Here is a 21,075-nt window from a genome sequence, read left to right on the forward strand (position 1 = left end):
AAGCATAAAAATGAGAAAAAAATTACTTAGAACCTAACCACCTCAATATTTTAGTGTTTCCTCATAATTGTTATATATAGAGAGATATATATAGATGTATAGACATATTATATATAATATAAATGCAAATATATATACATAGAGAGAGAGCGTTAGAAAGAGACAGTTTCTGATAAATGAAGAAAAATACAATAGTACAATGAAGGAACTAAAGGTCTTAATTACACGATGCAAACATATCCACTATTCCTATTTTGATGCATCTCCATCGCCTTCTTGTTCTTTTTTTTTAAGGGGGTTCAAAGTGTTTTTTGCATCATCAGTAGTCTATAAAATTTCATATTCTGCTTTTTTCACGTTAACACTGTCAACCTTCCCCGAAACCTAAGTCATTAAAAATTGTCAAAATATCTTTTGTCAGCAGCAAATATTCTATCCCTTGTGTTTACAGGAAGAAGAAAAAGAATTTTAAACAAGTTTAGGAATCATCATTCCCTCCTGGAAGGGGACTCCCTTCTTTCCCCAAAGATTGGAAGCACAGATGCATTACCAGTGGCCTAAGATTCTGGTGCTCGAAGGGTGTAGCAGAGAGAGAAAAGCGGCATGGCCTGGACCTTCTTTTGGATCAATAGGAGGTTAGAATTCCTGCAGGACTTTGCAATCATCTGAAAATATCTTCAGTGATTTTCAGTCATTGTCATGAATTGATATCAGTTCCCTGATTCCCCAGAAAGTATAGAAAAATTTGTTAGATCCGGGAGATCAAGTAGCTTCTAATTCAAGCTCCCCTGAGAGCTCTGCTCAGGGTGACCGCAACCCACCTCATCTTCAACCCTCATCTCTAATCTATCTTTTATTTTCTGAACCTCTTCTTATGTAGCCAAACGTTTCTATTCTAATTTCACTCGAAACTAAAATGCACACGACCATAATCTTGATTCTTGGTCGATATCCACATATCTGTTTTATTTTCCTTGCACCATAGTTAGGCTTCCTAAGATGAAAAAAGGACCACAGATAAGACATCTACATTTTTAGAGACACAGAATACATAACAAGTAATGAGGCATATAGGGTGTTTTGGGGCAATGGTTCTCAAATTACACAAATTGAAGTGAGGTATCCCTACTCTGACATTTTTTTTTTTAAGGTAGAGGTAAGCAAACATCCCAAATTTCTAACAAAATTAGAAAAAGTTTCAACCTCTAGTTTAATCTGTGCAAACTTTCTGGTAATGGATGAGGGGGCACATTCATGAATAAATTACAGAAAATATCCTTTTTGTCTGTCACAGGCATCCATGGATGAAAGAGAGAATCAAATAAACATGTTGATGGGGACTTCCCTGGCGGTCCAGTGATTAAGACTCCGTGCTTCCACTGCAGGGGGCGCAGGTTCGATCCTTCGTCGGGGAACTAATATCCCACATGCCACACGGCAATGCCAAAAAAAAAAATTAATTATTTAATTAAAAAAATTTTTACAAAACAACGTGTTATGTGCAAGGGAAGGGTCACTTTTTTAAAACAAAACTTAATTTTTTTAGAGCAGTTTAAGGCTCACAGCAAAATTGAGAAGAATGTCACTTTTTAAAAAGTATGGAAAAACCCCACCTCTTACAGCCCAGCGAGGTCCGGTAGGACTTACCGGGAAGTGTCTGGCATATATAACCTCGCTTACTGTCACAGGTGTCATCCATCCATTTTCCTGCCTCCCTTGACTTCCCTCCGATAATAAGAACACAGTCAGCCTATATATTCATGGAGAAGAAAAAAAAAAGCCAAACGTGGATCAATAATTATTTAAACCAATTCATTAATAAGCAAAAAAAAAAAATCCTTTATCCCTAACCTCCAACTTTTAGGATAGTCCTAATTCATTTACAGCATGTTCCATTCATCCCTACTTTCCACGCAACTGGCCAACTTCCATGCAGATCCCTCACTGAACCCTTGCCATTTTAATTGAAAATTAAGCAGAGTTGGATAAATTTTGGAGCTGGTTCTGAGAAATGCTGCTGTCAGAAATCTCATTAATTCCCTGAAAGCTACCACAGCTTTCACCAGGGCCAGAGCCATCTTCACAGCCTCCAGCCTCGGTATCCCATGAACCTCAACTATCAGGAACCCCTAACCGTACATTTCAAAGATTCTCTGCTCATCCCCATCTCCCTTCTTAGCTATTCTTATCTTTCATTATCCTGGCTCAGCATCTCTGCTCTAAACCAGGAAACCTACAGAGAACAAGCATGTTTCCACTACACAAGGCACGTGAACATTTCTCTCCCACTCTCTTCATCAAACTATATTTAACCCTCTTCATTTTACAAGTCCGGAAATTGTAACAACACAATATATGTGTTTTGATTCCAGTTTTGTGGAATACAAACTTTATATTTTTACACACACTAAGAAAAAAATTTAGGAATAAAACCAACAAAACTTAACGGTGTTTTTTTTTTTTCCTGGAAGGTGAGTTTACAGATTTTGTTTGTTTCTGTTGTTTCTCCTTTTCATTACGTTCTAAAAACAAAAAACTTGCGCAACAATGAATTTTTTTGTTTTAAATGAAATTTACCACTCATCCACAAAATCTTTCTAAGCAAACCCTATCTCACTCCAGTCTACTTTTCAGCCCTCATTTATGTAATAAGGATTGAAAGAATTTCTCCCCAGAAAGTCACTTACCCACAATCAGAATATATCTACCCTACACATAGCTACCAAATTAATTATCATAAAGATGCCACCTTGATGAGATTGTTTTTCTGCTCAAACCTTTTTTTTTTTTTTTTGCCTATCTGACAAAGTCCAAACTCTTTCTTAGGGCATCTAAATTTCTCTGAATTCTGCTTTCCACGTTCTAAAGTTGACGCCTACTACTTTTCTGCATGAAACTCCCACTATAGCTAAAGCTCTTTACTTCCGCCCAAACCCATCTTGTGCCTTTTTCTTAAAGACTTTATTCACCTTTCCCACTTAACGCGACCTTCCCCATCCTCTTGCCATGATCCCCTAATCATGATGTTTTAAACTTCTTGGGAAGAAGACCCACAGCTGATTCTTCTTCACACGCCTTCTTTCCATCAAATGAAGAGCGCCACAGATACGTGCTGCCTGATTAGATCACTACATCCCATAGTAAGTTTCTTTCCTCCTAACTACTATCATGCTTTATAGCTGATCTTCTCATTACACACTTTCATTTTGTTCCTGTCGTCTTTCTTGTAGAAGACTTGGGGTCTAGCTTAGGTATAAGCTTCTTCAAGGTAAGAATAAAATCTTATGTGCCTTCATGTATTCCACAATGGCTAGTATGGTGTTTAACACTGATTAGTTGGCTTCAATGATATAAGATTAAAAATAGTGAAATAAGGAAGCAATTGTCATGTACCACAATGTTCACTGCAGCTCTATTTACAACAGCCAGGACACGGAAGCAACCTAAGTGTCCACTGACAGATGAATGGATAAAGAAGATGTGGCACATATATACAATGGAATATTACTCAGCCAAAAAAAGAAATGAAATTGAGTTATTTATAGTGAGGTGGATGGACCTAGAGTCTGTCATACAGAGTGAAGTAAGTCAGAAAGAGAAAAACAAATACCGTATGCTAACACATATATATGGAATCTAAAAAAAAAAAATAAAAAGTCATGAAGAACCTAGGGGCAGGACGGGAATAAAGACACAGACCTACTAGAGAATGGACTTGAGGACACGGGGAGGGGGAAGGGTAAGCTGGGACGAAGTGAGAGAGTGGCATTGACATGTATACACCACCAAATGTAAAATAGATAGCTAGTGGGAAGCAGCCGCATAGCACAGGGAGATCAGCTCGGTGCTTTGTGACCCCCTAGAGGGGTGGGATAGGGAGGGTGGGAGGGAGACGCAAGAGAGAGGAGATATGGGGATATATGTATATGTATAGCTGAGTCGCTTTGTTATACAGCAGAAACTAACACACCATTGTAAAGCAATTATACTCCAATAAAGATGTTAAAAAATAAATAAATAAATAATTAAAAAAATTTTTTTTTTAATTTAAAAAAAAAAGAAGCAATTGTCTGTCTCTTAGGTTAATGCACTTAGCACTTAGCAGAGTGTTTGACACATAGCCAGCACTCTGCAAACAGTAGCTCAACCATGATGATGACGATGACGATGATAACTTTAGAAGCAGTAGGAGCTTGCAGAACTACACCCCCAATACTACAACAGCTTCAAGAGTTTAGGGGCAGCTGACGCAAAGAACATTGCTAACTGTGGGTTCAAGTGCACATGCTGACTACAACATGCGCCCATACTGGAGCTGGCTTTCCCTATTCCTCACTACTACCACCATCTAGGTCCTCCCACCCCCAACCCAAAGACGAAGAGTTCTTAACTGAACGTATACCCCTTCCTTCAAGGCTGGCTCAGTCTGAAACGGTTAAAATGTGCAAGAATGAATCAGATCAAGGAGTACTCTGGCAGAATTTTTCACAGAAGGTTAATCACTAATATGTTGACCTGAAGCAAACCGAGAGTGGAGGGAGAGGTGACCTGAAAGTGATACTTACATCTTCATAAGAAAGACTGCTCCTTCTCCCACCAGGGTAACCTTTCCCCCAGTTTGTGTAATGAACTCCTCGTCCATCCGTCCAGAGGAAGGTGTGCTCTGAATTGACATCATTCAGCCCGGTCCAGGTGTTAAAAGTGGAGTTTTTCATATGATATGTAAGGAATGCTGAAAGAAGGTTTCACAAGATAATTGTGAACTTTGAGGGGAAAGAATCCAATATCAAAGGTACTCAGAATACATTAATTTACAAATACCGAGCCTGTGGTCAATGTCTTTATTATCATTTAAAAGCACTTACCAGGAAAACCAACACATTCTAACCTGAGCAGCATGTTATCACTTCAGCTTTGGACTTTGAAAAGTTTCTCATAATAAAAGTCTAGGTTTTACCTGGGTCACTGCAGATAGTTGTACAGGTTGTGCCCTACCCAAGGACACTGGGGCGCTGGGGAGGCTGAAGTCCACCCTATGCCCCACTCTCCATTCTGTACACCCAGATCTGGGTTGTGGCTGCCTACCATCCTGCAGGAAGAGGTACATTTTTCTAATTCATGCCCGGTCATCCTGTGAGTTAGCAGGTGTCCTGTTTCTATAAATAAGATAACCTGATTATACTGGGTTGGCCAAAAGGTTCGTTCGGGTTCTTCCATAAGATGTTATGGAAAAACCCGAACGAACCTTTTGGCCAACATAATAATAACTAGGGGCCAAAGAGAGCTCTTAATCTAAAAAAAGTTCTGAAAATAAAAACTATTTGTCAAAACGAAAAAGCATCAGGCTGTCAAATGATCACCACCTTGGACTGCCAAACCAAAAGAGCTACCCAACTGGAACTCCTCCAGGGCAGCCAGTTCCTAGGGGTCAGCAGCCACCCACGTCCACTGTGCATGCTTGGACCCAGGGGGCATCCTGGTGCTAAGTGCTCACATCACTGGGAGAGAAATTCAGAGAAAGCAGGACAAATATGGCCTCTTGCTTCTTTATCAATTCTGTGGCAGAGAGGATGGTGGCAAATATCCAGAAACTGCAAAAGGCTTAATTAACTGTACACGTTCCCCATCCGTTCTCCAGCAGCCCATCCCCATGCCTGCCACACCACGGCAGCTGCCTTCTGAGGCCAGCAACCTCACCTGCCAGGAGCTGTGGACACCAAGGACACTAGATGGACACGGAGTGAATGAGCACGGACTCTACAGGACAATTTCCAAACTCTGCTTAAACACGACTCCTGAATGCAAATAGGAAACCAAATGACTAAGCACTTGGGTTACTAATAGAAAATGTAAAATAGAAAGAAGGCCACAGAGATTATCTGTTTATTCATGAACAAACAGTTCCACAGAAGGGTCATTGCCACGTGCTTACTCTTTGGCAGAGTAATAGACGCCACTACACTGCTCAGAGACTTGCTTATTTCTCAATTAACTCACAGTAAAAAAAAAAAAAGAAAAGAAATTTCTTATAATATTTTTCAGAAAGAAAAGAGCATGGGTAGATATTTACTTTGTTTTCTTATTTATTTCTTAAATAAGATCATAACTCTTGCCATATCCCCAACTTGAAATGAAATGTGGAAAAGCTCTACCTGCCAATATTTCAACACTGACTTGTTTTCTGCCAAGAACCACAAAAAGAATTCAACAGCGTGTGCCTGTGTTGCCAGGAATAATGTTAGTTTATCTGAAAATTGTTCCCTTCTGCACATCTCTATGACCCAGGTTCTAATTTTGTTATGGTAAGAATCAGCTCTTTGTGGTTAAGAGAGGGAATCAATTATTGTGTTTCTCTGCTGGGTAGCTAAGCCCAGAATGTGGTAGACCAGTCAGAGAAATGTGAGTATTATATTCCTGAATTTTTTTTATTGTGTGCTATGGTTTGACACTTTTCTTCCAGTGTCTGGCAAGCTGCTGAACTTGTCAAAGGTTCTCAGTGAAAGCTTGGTTGATTTACTGTAGAATGTGTTCCAAGAAAGCACATGGTAGCATTTATGGAGTGAAATTAACATTTAGGAGAGTGCCACACAGCGTTCCAAGGTCTCTCTTCTTTCTTATCTTTTTTGAGGTATATCATTTTTTTCCAGTAAATGATTTTGGAAGTCAAAGAACCTCAGAACCAAAAGGGAACTTAGAAATCATCCAGTCTACATCTTTCTCCAACGACATCACGTAAATTCCTACACACAACACATATGTATTGAGCATCTCCCATGCTACATACCAATCAACATATGTGACTCTGTAGCACCCATTTCAGTACCTTCCAACAAAATCTTTTTCACAGCCCTTTAAAAAAACTCACAAAGCATCCCATCCAATTAGTTCTAATTGTTAGAATAACCTCCTAATTTTGAGCCTAAATTTGTTTCCCTGTAACTGCCACTCATGGGTTCTAAGTCTTCCTTCTTGAGTGGGACAATCCTTCAAGGTTCACATCCTCTTTTCCAGGCTGTGAAACCTAGGGTCTTTCAAACCGTCCTCACTCGCTGCTGGCTGTGGTTTCCAAACCTTCATCAGTTTAGCTGCTGTCATCTGAAAGGCCCGCAGGTGGTCAACATCATTTTTAAAGTAACTAATTTAACCTAATATCTACTTCAAGTAAGGTGGCCCCAAAAAGACCATGTGAAAGGGGTCAAGTACCTTTCTCTTGACCACAATATAATGAATTTTACAATCTGCTATATGGAAATGGTGTGTTTCTTCATCCTGTTCTTCAAAGCTCTAGCTTATCCTTATGTTTTATCAAATTTTTTTTCTCAATTTGTTCAAAGTTCATATTGAAAAATTAGTTTTATTGCATTATAAATTTTATATCAAGTGACAAGAAGAGCAGTAAATGAAAAATGAGCAATTTTTAATTTTATTCCTGGAACTACTCTTCTTCTTTGACTCTTTGGTGAAAAGACTGGTTTGGCAGAAACAGATGGAATTGAAGCTGGAAGACCCAGTTTGATTCCCAGTCCTACCCCTTACCCTCTAAGCTCCCTGATCTAAGTCTCCCTGAACACATTTCCTCATTCACAAGGGACTAATGATTCCTGCTTCATAGACGTGTTATGAAAATGGAAAGGCAATTTACATGTAAAACACTCAGCATAAGGCCTACAACTAGTAAAATAGCTCCCAATATGTGCTTGTTTTCCCTTCCTAGTCTTTACTCTGGAACACCAAAAAGTCATTTACTATAAGCAACATTCTACCATTTTAGGGAAAAAAGTTACATATTTCTGTGCATCACTGACTGTAAAACGGCCCACACACCTTGCTCTTTTTCATTGTGTATGGACGCCAGATTTCCTCCAAATCCTATGCAAGCTTTTCGTGCCTCTTGCCAATTTTTTCTTTCTTCTTCAACAAATCCAAAGATTTTGAAACACTCGGATGGAAGGAGAAAAAAATCATAGGGATTACGTAACGATAACAGTATTTGCTCTAAAGAAATCAAAATGATCCATGAAGATTAAAGCTAAGTATACATTCGCTCACAGCCAAATAGAAATGCAAAAAATTGTTAGTTTTATTACCCATCAGCTTTCTTTGCAAAGTTTTTTCTCCCTTGGGACAAAGGGCACAACTATTTGGGTAATACCGTCAAGTCTACTATCAATTCCCACAGAGAATTTAACATGGAATTTCCACGTATTCTTGCCTAAAATTTTTTAAAGTGATGAGGCAAGCAAACATTAACTTGAAGCTGAAAGATTTGCACTGCCACTCTCCACACTAGTCAGTAACACGACTACAACTAAGTTTTCTTAGTACCTTGTAATTATAAAAATTCCAACCTTCCTTACAACCTCCTGGGACCGAGGGTGTGGTAGGGAGAGCCGTGGCATTGATACTACTGTTATGGCGTTGACAAATGAAGGCATTTGGAGAACCACAGTTAATGTCATTCCAGAACCCTGACAAAGAACAGAATAGTTAAATTAGATTTACACGCTTAAAAACACTGTTTTTTAAAAAAACTTTTTTAAAAACACTTTTTTTAAAAAAAAAAACACCTTTGTATTGAAGTACAGTTGATTTACAATGTTGTGTTAGTTTTGGGTGTAAAGCACAGTGACTCAGTTCTATATATCAGATTCTTTTCCATTATAGGTTATTACAAGATATTGAATAGTTTTCTGTGCCATACAGTAGGTCCTTGTGGTTTATCTATTTTATATATAGGAGTTAAAAACACTTTTTAAAATGTGTTTAGTTTATAATAGCCAAGACATGGAAGCAACCTAAATGTCCATCAACAGAGGAATGGATAAAGGAGTTGTGGTACATATATACAATGGAATATTGCTCAGCCACGAAAAAGAATAAAATAATGTCATTTGCAGCAACCTGGATGGACCTAGAGACTGTCATACTGAGTAAAATAAGTCAGGCAGAGAAAGAGATACTTTCTTTCATATACTGCTTATATGCAGAATCTAAAAAAAAAAAAAAATGATACAAATGAACTTATTTACAAAACAGAAACAGACTCACAGACTTAGAAAATGAACTTATGGTTACCAGGGGGGAAGGGGAATAGTTAGGGAGTTTGGTATTGATATGTACACACTGCTGTATTTAAAATAAATAACCAACAAGGGAAAAAAAGATAATAAAAAGCTTACCCCCCAAAAAAATAAAGAAAGAATAAAAATGTGTTTATATTTTATAAGGATTCTCAAAAATGGTTTATACTACAAACATCATTTTTACACAAGAGACAAGAAAGATCTATGTGATACCCTTTTGCGCTTTCACTTAAACAAATAATAGTTCAACTTTATAGAGAGTTTACTATGAGCAAAGCACATACTAGATGTTGCAAGTTATTATCTAAATAGCCAGTAATTGCTAATAATAATCATCTAATAAACTTTATATACGAAGCATTTGCTTAGTGTTGTCTATGTATTATCTCCTTAATCTTCTCGACAACTGATACATTCTGTTATTATTCCCATTTTACAGATAAAGACATAGAGATAAAGGAGATAGATAAACATTCTGGATATTTTCTTCATTCAGAACATGAAAAAATGTTTCATAAAATGAGAAGAAGTGAGAAGATTGTGTCATTTAATTAGAGTAAATGTTAAGCATCCATTCTCCTTACAAATTGAACAGTTATGTTGCTAAAATTAGAATTCTCCTTCATTCTCTCTCCTTTTCTTGTCTGATTTAAGCACACAACTTGCTACTTTTAGCCTAAGGATGTAGCAAATGACACATCACACCACAAGGCAGATTCAAGGAGATTGTGATCTTGTCTACCTGAATTTGAATACATGGTTACACAGTTTTCATCATCATTTGCAAAATTGGGTTCACCTGTGGCCCAAGCCACATAATCCACTTTGCTTCCGTCCATCCAACTGGAAAAGAAAATTCAGCCATTTAGCAAAAATCCAATCAGAAGAGTTGGCTACAGCCTAGTGGTGAGAACAGGCAAGTCAATCAAGATGAAGACAGCACAGCATCCGAAGCAAAGAGAAGAGAGGCTTCTAGATAGAGCAGCAGGAAACCCCCAAAGGTCATCGGTGCTCCCCGGGGCACTGAGATCTCCTGTAGTAACTGGATGCCTGGCTAGTCTGCCTTCTTTTCCCTCCCTGGAAGAAGTACTTTTAGTCTTGATGTGAGAGAAGAAATGGAGATCCCAGTTACCCTGGAAGTGGACCAGAAGTAAACATCCTCCCATAGGACTTCTTAGGCATGAGTCCCACAAAACAAAACCACCCACAGAGAGACGGAGAATACAGAGTTTCTCATTGGGCCTGTTCTCTGATTTTCATGTTTACTCTGGTTTCTCCTAAGGTAGGTGAGCCAATACTCATTTTCATAAATTACGGAAATTCGGGGGCCATTCGTTAGCTGGAAGGAGACCAGATCATCGAATTCGACCCTCTCATTTGGGGGATGGTTAAAATGGATGCTTGTCCAAAGGAGCATCAAACATTTCTGATCTTTAAAAATAATGAGTGTGAGTTTGGGTCTTTCTTGCCAAAAATGGCAATAGTGGTCACATGGAACATATGTGGTTAATACATCTACGCAGGAGCCAGGAAGACATACTTGCTCTTCAAACTTAGAAGAACGTGGGTACTAATGAACAAGGAAAGAAACCCCCCAAAATGTACTAATTTCCTCCCTCTTGCAGCTTTTGCTGGCCTCTGAACCTAATGAAAAACAGTACAGTCATTCCTTTGAAGGGAAAGCATTTCAGGCAGTTGAAAGAATACTTCAAAGCAGTGCTCCGAAAGCAGCAAGTGGGGCAACATGAAAGGCCCCTTTGGTTCTAGGCACCAAGGACAGTCCAAATGGGAATAATTTTTCAAATAAATTCAATATTCATATCTGTATAATACATCTTCCTAGCAGACGATTTACTAACAGTTGATGACCTCCTGAAACAAAGGGAGGTGACATTTTGCAAGATTCAATCAGAGTCTGAGTTGTTTGAGATTTATAATGTCAAAATATTTAACAGGATTTTAAAAAATTGGTTTTTGTTTTTAAGATGCTTTGTAGACTGAGAGCCCAGCAGGATTTTTTTTACATTCGTTCAGCAGAACCAAAATCTGAAAATCACTTTTTGTTGCCCATCAGAGCACTGCCCTAAGCAAAGTTGTTTTATTTTGATTTACTCACGTAAATTTTTTATCCAAGCTGATCAATAAACCAATAAAATATGCTGGCTGTGCATCATTCCTGTTTACCTAGAACATGGAAGTTTACATATAGTTCAATCTGAACTTACATGATAAGCAAATTCTTAAATAAAACCTATAGATTAATGAGGCAGGCTATTTGGGGACTTTTCTAAGGAGGCAGTCAGACAGAAACTTTGTTGTATATTCAATGGTTTTCATAGAAATAAAAGGAAAAATATGCACATTATATAACAACATGCATTTATATAGCAAATACCTTAAGACATTCTCTGTAACATCAGATGCCATTAGTAATTAGACACTATTAAAGATGTTCTTTAAAACAAAGTAGCCATTTGGGATTATGTGTCTAAGGAAAGACTTCTCCACCCACATATACACTGGTGCAATATTAGGAAATATCTTGAGAATTTCAAACCATGGTATATCTACAAAGATGGAGATAAGTCATGCTACACTCCAATACCTTTGTGATCAAATGAATTTTTATTCTTTCGTTACTGTTGAACTTATTTTTTTCCTTCTCTCCATCTTACCTCCTTTCTGGAAAACAATAAAGATGCCATGAAGATTTTTAAAGAGAAAGATCAAGCCAAGGACGCTTGGAAAAAAACCAATTATACCTTCACTGTTAGCTGACAATTTTGGTACAACCAAAAAAGAGTTTTATATGAATAATCAAGCTGTACTATCTATTAACCAAGAATCTGGTTACGATTAAGACATAAATCATAAGCAACTTGCACTAAACGCAAAGGGTCCAGGATTGATATATAACAACTAGTTAAGAATGAGAATCTTTGAAAATCAAATTAGTGAACTCAGAGCCATCAAGTCTGGATTCTCCCAAAGCCCAGGCTAAACACTGTTTCTGGGTTCTCTGATTCTCCACTGAATACTCCAGCAATCAGGTCATTCACTTCTGCAATGGCCAATACCCAGCACCCCTGCCCTGACACACACATCTTTACCCCTGACCTTAGGAGGTTCAAATTCAGCACATAATTGGAAATTGCACCATGGGGTAGCAATCGTAGACATTGTCTTTGCTTAGCACATGTCACTGTTCCATTCTTAAATTAATCATATTCTTACATATTTCCATAGAAACTTCTTTTCGCTTTCACTTCGGATAGAAACAAGATCACCAAAATTCCTCTTGCAAAATTCTCGTGCCTTGTCCATGGTTTCCTTCTCTTTGCTAAAATAATACTGGTAGTCTTTGTAAATAGCCCACCCATCGTCAGTGACTGGTGGATCTGAAAAATTAGTGAAAAAAAGGTGATGCATTTTATTTAGACAAATTCAAGAATCTGGTATGTGTGCTACACAAAAGTGAAAAGAGCAGAGTAGCCCTGTCAGAGGTACCTGCAACTCTGGGAGCTCAGAAGGTGCAGGATGTTGATGTCAATACAGACTGAATTACCTAAATCCAAATATCTACTTTCCACCAACTCTGTAAAAACTAGTTACCTTTCTTCTCAGCTAAGTTCCTTGTATCATTATTGGGTAAAAGAACTCCCAATGTTACATGCATCGGTAGGAGCTGGAATGATTGACATACACGCACCCATGATGCTTTAGGTCCAAAGAGTGGAAACTGCGAGAAAGCAGCTTTCATCTTAATCTAACAAAGAACTTGTAAAAGATGGACTTGGGTGCTTCAATGTGTAATTGAAGAACCAAGGAATTCAGGTACCAGGAGGGCTCCGAAGGCTTTGTCCCAACTATGGAATTCTATGGTGCTGTGCTATAGTAGGCTGAGTAAAAGCCCCAAAGATGCCCAGGACTTAATCTCTGGAATCTGTGACTGGTATACAGAAAAACGTACCTTGTAGACATGATTAAGTTAAGAACCTTCAGATGGAGAGATTACCCTAAATTATCTGGGTGGGCCCTAAATGTAAATCATAAGTATCCTTACAGAGGGACATGTGAGTACAGAAGAAGGTGGTGATGTGAACAACGAAGGAAGATGCTACACTGCTGGTTTTGAAGATAAAGGGAGGGGCCATGAACCAACAAATGCAAGGAATGCAGCTCTAGAAGCTTGTGACAAGGAAGTAGATTCACCCTTAGAGGCTCTGGAGGGAGCATGGTCCTGCCTATCCCTTGACTTCAGCCCAGGGAAACTGAGCTCACATTTCTGACCTCCAGAACTGTAAGGGAATAAATGTGTGTAGCTTTAAGCCACCAAGTTTGTGGTAATTTGTTCCAGCAGCCATAGGAAACGAATACATGAGGGCCTTGGATTTGATTCATGAAAGCTGAGAAGTGATATTAACATGCCTTATGTTTGTGCATGGAAGTATCTGTCTGGAGGAGTAGATCCAAACTTTCATGAGAGTCTCGAAGATATTAAGAACCTCTTCTCTCCACCTTCTTAGGGTAAGGTTTTTTTGTTTGTTTTTGGTTTTGTTTGTTTGTTTGTTTTTCCATTGAGAAAGGAAAGAGGAAAAGAAGGAATCTATTTTCTATTCCTATCAATATAGAAATCAGGAAAAAAGGAAACACCTACTGTCTTGAGGAGCTGGGGTTGGCTCAGGCTTTGGTGTTTGTCCTGGAAAACAAAAGAAAATTAGATACACACAGTGCTTGAACTTGTGCTATTACATATCCTTCTTGTTTCACTATTTTCACGGGTCAATACAGCTAAAAACTTAACTGTTCTCTCTTTCTCTTCCTCCCTCCCAATCCTCAATTCTCCTATCAGTTGTGGGCAAGAAGAATAAAGAGAAACAGAATTAGGAGTTAAGAGTTAAAACAGATCAGGTCCAACAATACCACCAGAAATTGGAAGACAGTTTTTTAGGCCCAAAAAGTAACATCATAAAAAAGAAAGAAAAGAACATGAGTTTTGGAATCAGAAAGTCTAAGTTCAAATCCCAGTTTGGGGTTTAAATGTCTTACCCTTAACTTTCTCAACTGCAAAAAGGAGTTAGTCACATACGTAAAGAGATGGGGTAATATGAGAGTTACTTGTATTTAGAAAGTGCTCAATAGATGTTAGTTTTACAGTGGTACATCTTATAATGAGCTGTGAAAGTACTTAAATTTTCATTATTTGAAACCATTAAATACGAATTATTTATTTAGAAAATATAGTTTCCTCAAAAAACTTATTGTTGGGGCTTCCCTGGTGGCACAGTGATTAAGAATCCACCTGCCGATGCAGGGGACACGGGTTCGAGCCCTGGTCCGGGAAGATCCCACATGCCGCGGAGCAACTAAGCCCGTGCGCCACAACTACTGAGCCTACGCTCTAGAGCCTGCGTGCCACAACTACTGAGCCTGTGCTCTAGAGCCCGCGAGCCACAACTACTGAGCCCACACACGACAACTACTGAAGCCCGTGCACCTAGAGCCCGTGCTTCGCAACAAGAGAAGCCACCGCAATGAGAAGCCCGCGCACCGCAACGAAGAGTAGCCCCTGCTCGCGGCAACTAGAGAAAGCCCGCCTGCAGCAACAAAGACCCAACGCAGCCAAAAATAAATTAAAAAGAAAAAAACACTTATTCTTACTAAATGTTTGTTTTATGAAACATTACATAAAATATTTTTCTTTCCAAGCAGTTACTAATACTTGGACTTTGCTGGAATCTGATAAAAGGACTCGTTATGTAGCTTTTGGTTTAATGAATTTAACATCTGTAAGAACAGAGCTACTAATAATACAAAAGGAAATTACTCTTTGGTAGCTAAGAGACTTTTAAAGAAAAACTGGCGACTATTTATTCCTCCATTCTGAAAACATTGTAAACACTCCTCTAAGCAAGAGTAAGGAAAATAAGCAGACGGACAGCAGGAGAGCAACACAGTATCTTTAGCGATGGAGCTGGAACAGTAGCCAAGGATCCCCGACAGCAGGGGGCGACGTGGTCCCATTTATCTGCCCACAGAGGAGGAAGTGATACATATTTTGGTTCAAGGGTGGACCTGTTTGCTTTTCTGAAAAGAATCTGACTTGGACACGTGGAACTTTCTGAGTCACGAATCATGACGGATAAGTATGCATTGATCATTTGGGGCCATCAATAACATGGTGGGTCTTACAGCATCAGGGGCCTCAAAATGGTGCCAGTTCTTTGATTGAACATTTCCTTGAGAAATCCATAAGCAGCATATTCAGACTGAAGGAGACTTTCACCTACTGGATGCCTAACGTGGGTCAGAGGATGAAAATGCCCAAACAGAAACTGCACCCTCGTTACTCTGCTTACAGAGTAGAACACCCACCCAGTGCCACGCCTATAGGACCTGAGCAGGAACCGCAGCTCGTGGGAGTTATTTTGGAGGACGTGACTCTGGTCCAGGATTCCCGGGTGGCCTTTTGATCTTCTGTTCCTTTGGAACATTTATCTGTGCTCAGCGACTTCATTCTTATCCTGTGAAATGATGGCCCCTGCCAATTCCCTTATTTTGTTATTTTGTTTGTTTGGTTCCGCAGATAAAGGGAAGATATTGGGATCACTGGAGGTTAGTTCTCCAATCTGAGATAAAGGAGAGGACAGATCATCATACCTTTTCGTATCTGGCAAATCCAGTTGTTAAGATGTTCACAGTTAATATCGTTCCAGGACATACCAGGGTCACCTTTCAACTCACCACAATACTCAACACTTTGATAATTATTAGGTTCTCCAAAAGCCCAATTTCCATATGAAACCTATGTTAGAAACATTACATTACAACCATTAGCCATTTTCATCAGGCCAATGCCAATCAACCATCCAAACACAAAAGGAAAGATGTTTACATTTTTTAATTGCTTCAGTTTTTTTCCACAATAGGTTTGCTTTGCAAACAAGTTTTATGAACACAGCTGGGAAAGAAATAGCTTTCATCATATGGAAACTTTTGAAGTCAAATAGAGTATGCTATTAAGTATTATAGAATTTTCTTTCCCCCTTATTAAATAGAATGGATCCAGGGCCGTGAAAATGGGATTTGTATACAGGAAAAACCTGGCAAAAAGTTCCACTTCTCAGTATTGGGAATTCCTCAATTTAAAACTCATTCTTAAGGGATAATATTTCGTTGTGATAATGGAAACTTTCTTTTTACTAGAGGGGTAGGAATGAGAGAGGAATATAATTAGTTCTCCTTACAAAAGAAAAGACTTACGAAATGTTACTAAGGAAGCTACCAAACGTTGCCAAAGTGAACAGTGGAAATAAATGGAGGGCTGGGATTAGGTCCTCTATGGAGTTCTCAGAGTGCAATCATAGCCCACAAGGTTTTAGAATAAGCATCATGATCTATTTTCCAGAGATCTAAATATAAAATCCATGTTATCAATGGAGCCATCAAGTAATCCACCCTACCGAGCACCTTGAAAAGTTGCTGATGGGTTGGGACAGGAGGTAGAACTGAAAGTACACAAAATCACTTCCTGTGATGACGGCCAGCACGTGCCACAGCCTCTCACTTCCCCGTTCCTGAGAATGGAGAAGTCTGACAAAGCCTAATGGTTTCTAATGGAATATCAAAAGTTGTTTCCATACCTCCTAGTCTATAAGAGGTCATAAAACACTCAATTTTTAAGAAGTTTAGCTACTTGCATACCAATTTGGCATGAGAGAATGAAGACATTATTTTATATCAATTAGAGGAATGAGTTTCCTAATTGTTTTTCATCCATTCCACCATATTCCACCTTGGGTGAACAGGAGAACTCTACTGGGACAGGGGCAGAATAATGGTCCTAAAATAGCATTCATTTTGCATAGAAAAAGGTCTCTAGCTCTCATAATAACCCATCTTACCAAAAATTTGGAGTAAGCCAAAAGGTTAATATCAAAATAAATACATGATAAAGTAAGAAAATGATCTGTTAAGTCAAATTACTCACAGGAGATCCATCACTCCAAGTAAAGCCCTCAGAAGGACTTCCATATGTCAGTCCCAACCAAAACAGTTCGTGGTAGCTTCCACTAGCTCTGCAACATACAAGATATAAAGGTAGCTTATGAACCAAGTTCGGTTACCTATGAGTCCTAATCAAATTTGAAAATGACCCCCAAAACATAAATTAGTACACAGGTAAAGGGATTCAATGACTAAATGTAAGCTTTATGCAACAGTTGTGCATTTTGGTACAACCTGTAAATATCCTGAAAACAAGCTGCTGTTTGAAAGAATTGTAAAGCATTGGAAGGTACTCATTCATTTATTCATTTAACAATATGTACTGAGTGTCTTATACGTTTATAGAGCAATTCATCACAGGATTTATATCTATAAAATTAAAACATTTAGAAGTGAAACTAGATCAAAAAGTGCCCACAGATTCAGGATATGATATATGTATCCAAAGCAGCATAAGGAGTCAACAATTTTGGAAATATGAGAATTTTCTCAACATCATTAACACCCAACAGGTCAAAGAAAGGAGAATTGTATAGAAAAGCTACTTACGTTATTAATCGCCATATTGTTTGCTGTTCCTCCTTATTATTGATACTAGCTAGATCTCCACCCAGAGCTCTACAAAAATCTCGAGATTCAAACCATGTTTTCTTCTCATGTTTTCCTTTTGTAAACAGCTAAAGGTGATACAGATTCAGAATTTATTTTACAGTTCATAGCTTATCAAACCAAGAGAAATAATCTACTTTTGATGAGATTTCATTTATAGAAAAGCAAGACATTACAATGGCCCCAAACAATGTAATTCTCTTGGCTGAAAATCAATTTGTGAGTGAATATTTGGGTAACAAAATTTGGGGGATGATTTTGTTGAGAAAACCTTTAGAAAATGAAATTATTTTATAGCACTGGAGAAGTTAGATTAAAAGCTTTAGGCACATGGGTTTGGCATACAGCTTCTTGTAGAAGATAGGATTAATTTGGTTAAGTGTAAAAAGTGGCATTGAGATGGAAGAGAATGAAAGAAACTTGATATAGAGAAAGTAAACATGAATTTTAAAAAATTTAAGGGTAACAACCTCCCTAAGATTGCACCACAGTTTGTTATCCTGTTTAGCTTAAACAATGAATAACCCGGCAGCCTTCCAACACTTTGTTGTTATGTTCTTAAAACTGCCTTTTCCTTTTTCCTTATGGATGTATATTTTAACAACGATTGGAGAACATGTCATGACAGACACTTACTGGGGAGAGCATCTAAAAAGATGGGATATAAGCTAAACTAAAGCTAAGATTTATAGAATTTAGAGAATATGTCATATTATCCACAGTGATAGTATGGGAAATATCCATCAGTATGCAAACAGTAAAGGAGTTAATTGTATCCACAAACTTTCATAATTTTCATTCATTGTTTCTCATGAGACGTGGCCCCCACCATTGCAGGCTTGTAGAAAAAGGGATTTGCTTCCAGTGGACTATGGTTGCCCAGTTGTCATCGAGCAACCCAAGGCAATCTTCACCTTGACCTTACTTGAGTTATCTGGATACAGGTAACTTGAGCAACTTTCCACTGCAGTAATTCTCAAGACTCCTGTGAATATCTCAAGTTGTTAGATGGTGATATAAGATTTTATTTTCTTAAATCAATTTACTAACAGCTGAATTTTATTACTAATTCTCACATCTTAATATGTACAAAGATGGTCTATATGCTTTCAAACAAACCCTACCCCAAGCACCTCTAAAACCATAATTTCTAGGGAAGCACATATTTGGATTCGTTGAACATCCACCTGGACAACATCTTCTGGAACCCCTGGGTCACTTCCCAGCTCTGGAGAATTCTGCTCCTTCTCTCAAAAATTCTGCAGCTAATCTCCATAGCCTGCCACCCTCAGGCGAATGGCTGTGCATAGGCCGAACCTGGCCTTTGTGCAATAACTCAAAAGTTTCCAGAGGCAGCAATCAAATACCTGATTGGCTTTGTATTAGTCCTCAATCCATTTGTAAAATCCTCTCCTGTCTTGGCTCAGTATGTCCCCTTCTATGTAAATTATGCTTTTAGCTTTGACTGGCTAATCTGGATTGAACAGCTAATGAGTCTCTGTTGCTGCTAAGTGGAAGTTACCAACTCAACTAGCCCTTGAGTTAGAGGAGACTAAACAACCTCATTCTGACACATGTTAGTAACTCAAGTTCTTCATCAGCTTTGCCTGACCGTCTTACAAAACATGCCAGGGCCATATGCCTCAAAGGACTGAACAAAAGAAGTCCAGAGAACTGGCCTTTAGAGAATAATGTCATTAAGTGGTAGATAAGTACATTGTTATATTTGGCTAAACCCAACCTTCTCTAGAAAGAATATGATTTACAAGAGAGAAAAAAACTCCAAATGCTTAATTCATTGGGGTATGGGGTATGTTTTTTGTTTGGGTGAACTTGATTGCATAAGGAGAAAATGGATGGTCCAGTCTAGGAATGTATTGATTGATAGCAGGATATCAAATTATCATTTATAGGTCACTGAACGGCCATGTGTCCCTACGGGAAGTCTTTCATCTCCCATCAGGCATAATAATCAGGGGTTAAATCAGAACAAGGGAGTATTCTCTCTAGAATCCCTGTGTGACATGATCGCAGATTCGTTTATCAGTTCACTTAGCCTAAAGCTTGGGCTCCAAGAACACAGCCAAAATGGGATGCAACAGGCTAGCATGAGGGGGAGCAGAAATTTTCATTAAGATAAAAAGAAGTGCGAGCTCATACTAGGGCAAGCAAGCATGGGAGAGAGGAAAGACGCCAAGAGTGGGAGGTGAGGAAGGCAAAGCAGGTGAAGAAAGGCTGCCACGAGTTGTGTTTGTGGTATGGGTTGTGTTTGCTGGTCTAAAAGCAACTGGTCCTTAGCAATCCACCCAAGGAGAGCTCTTTAAAAACAGTGGATGCCTAAGCCCCCTGCCAGATCAATAAAATCAGAATTTCTACAGGTGGAGCCTGGGCATTGGTTTTGTTTTAATTCCTTAGGTGATTCTTTAGGCTGAAGCATATCCCAAATTCTTTAAGAGCTTAGCAGTTGAGACTTACCTTGAAACACAAGCTTGTTTTACTGGAGGTGCCCCAGTCCTCTGGACATTTGGGTTCCGGGGTGGTTGTAGGCTCTGGGGGGCGAGTTACTCCCTCTGCCCAGTGTTTGCACACAAATTTTGCCTTTTCTTCACATCTCAAGACATCCCACAAGCCCCCTGCAACCCCAGTTCTCATGGCAACACACCCAGCTTTCCGTCCTGCAGGTAACAAAGCAGAATTCACTCAACAAGTGATTGTGAAAGCCAGCTATGTTCACAGAAGACAGTTCAAACCTGAGCCACAAGCTGTGGGATCAAATCTGCATGTGATGAGAAAATGTAGATGAGAGATCTTGCAGCATTTGGCAATTGATCTGTGCTATTTTTGAACCATTATTTACCTTTTATTTGTGTGGCCTGTATCCCCAACTGAATTATAATCTCAAATGTCAGGGTTTTGGTAACATTTTGTATTTCTAATATCTGGCAGGGTGCCCCCCTCAACACAGACATTTAACAGTACAGTAGTTTTAGTATGATAAAACTTACCATAATGACAAAAATAATGTTTTGTTTTTCTTTTACCAAGGAAGATGATTTTTTTAAATTTAATTTTTATTTTATATCGGAGTCTAGTTGATTTACAATGTTGTGTTAGTTTCAGATGTACAGCAAAGTGATTCAGTTATACACGTACATATACCCAAAAATAATGGGTTTTTGATGTTTCTTTCTTTTTAAAAAAAAAAAAAATTATTTAAGATCTGTTATTTTTCCCCCTGGGGTCCATGTAGATATCCGAGAACAGAAGTTCTTTGGACTTCAAAATGAGACACGCCTGAGCTAGAGATTTTAGATCAATTACTCAGCTACTATGAACCCATTTCCTCGCCTTAAAATGCAAATACTGCTACCTACCT

General features: G+C 38.6%; 1 protein-coding gene across 1 annotated transcript in view; it reads right to left on the reverse strand.

The window, feature by feature from the left end:
- Positions 1-21,075, reverse strand: part of MRC1 (mannose receptor C-type 1) — a 90,603-nt gene that overhangs the window by 16,032 nt on the left and 53,496 nt on the right. Inside the window, exons 12-23 of the mRNA XM_061181540.1 lie at positions 20,175-20,374; positions 17,640-17,767; positions 17,074-17,161; positions 15,744-15,888; positions 13,741-13,782; positions 12,318-12,481; positions 11,200-11,267; positions 9,826-9,926; positions 8,326-8,468; positions 7,825-7,939; positions 4,566-4,732; positions 1,648-1,750 (exon numbers count right to left, since the gene is read on the reverse strand). Of these exons, the coding sequence (XP_061037523.1) occupies positions 1,648-1,750; positions 4,566-4,732; positions 7,825-7,939; positions 8,326-8,468; positions 9,826-9,926; positions 11,200-11,267; positions 12,318-12,481; positions 13,741-13,782; positions 15,744-15,888; positions 17,074-17,161; positions 17,640-17,767; positions 20,175-20,374 (1,464 nt within the window). The remainder of the gene's footprint in view (positions 1-1,647; positions 1,751-4,565; positions 4,733-7,824; positions 7,940-8,325; positions 8,469-9,825; positions 9,927-11,199; positions 11,268-12,317; positions 12,482-13,740; positions 13,783-15,743; positions 15,889-17,073; positions 17,162-17,639; positions 17,768-20,174; positions 20,375-21,075) is intronic.

This window comes from Eubalaena glacialis, chromosome 2 (genome assembly GCF_028564815.1).
Source record: "Eubalaena glacialis isolate mEubGla1 chromosome 2, mEubGla1.1.hap2.+ XY, whole genome shotgun sequence".
NCBI lineage: Eukaryota > Metazoa > Chordata > Mammalia > Artiodactyla > Balaenidae > Eubalaena > Eubalaena glacialis.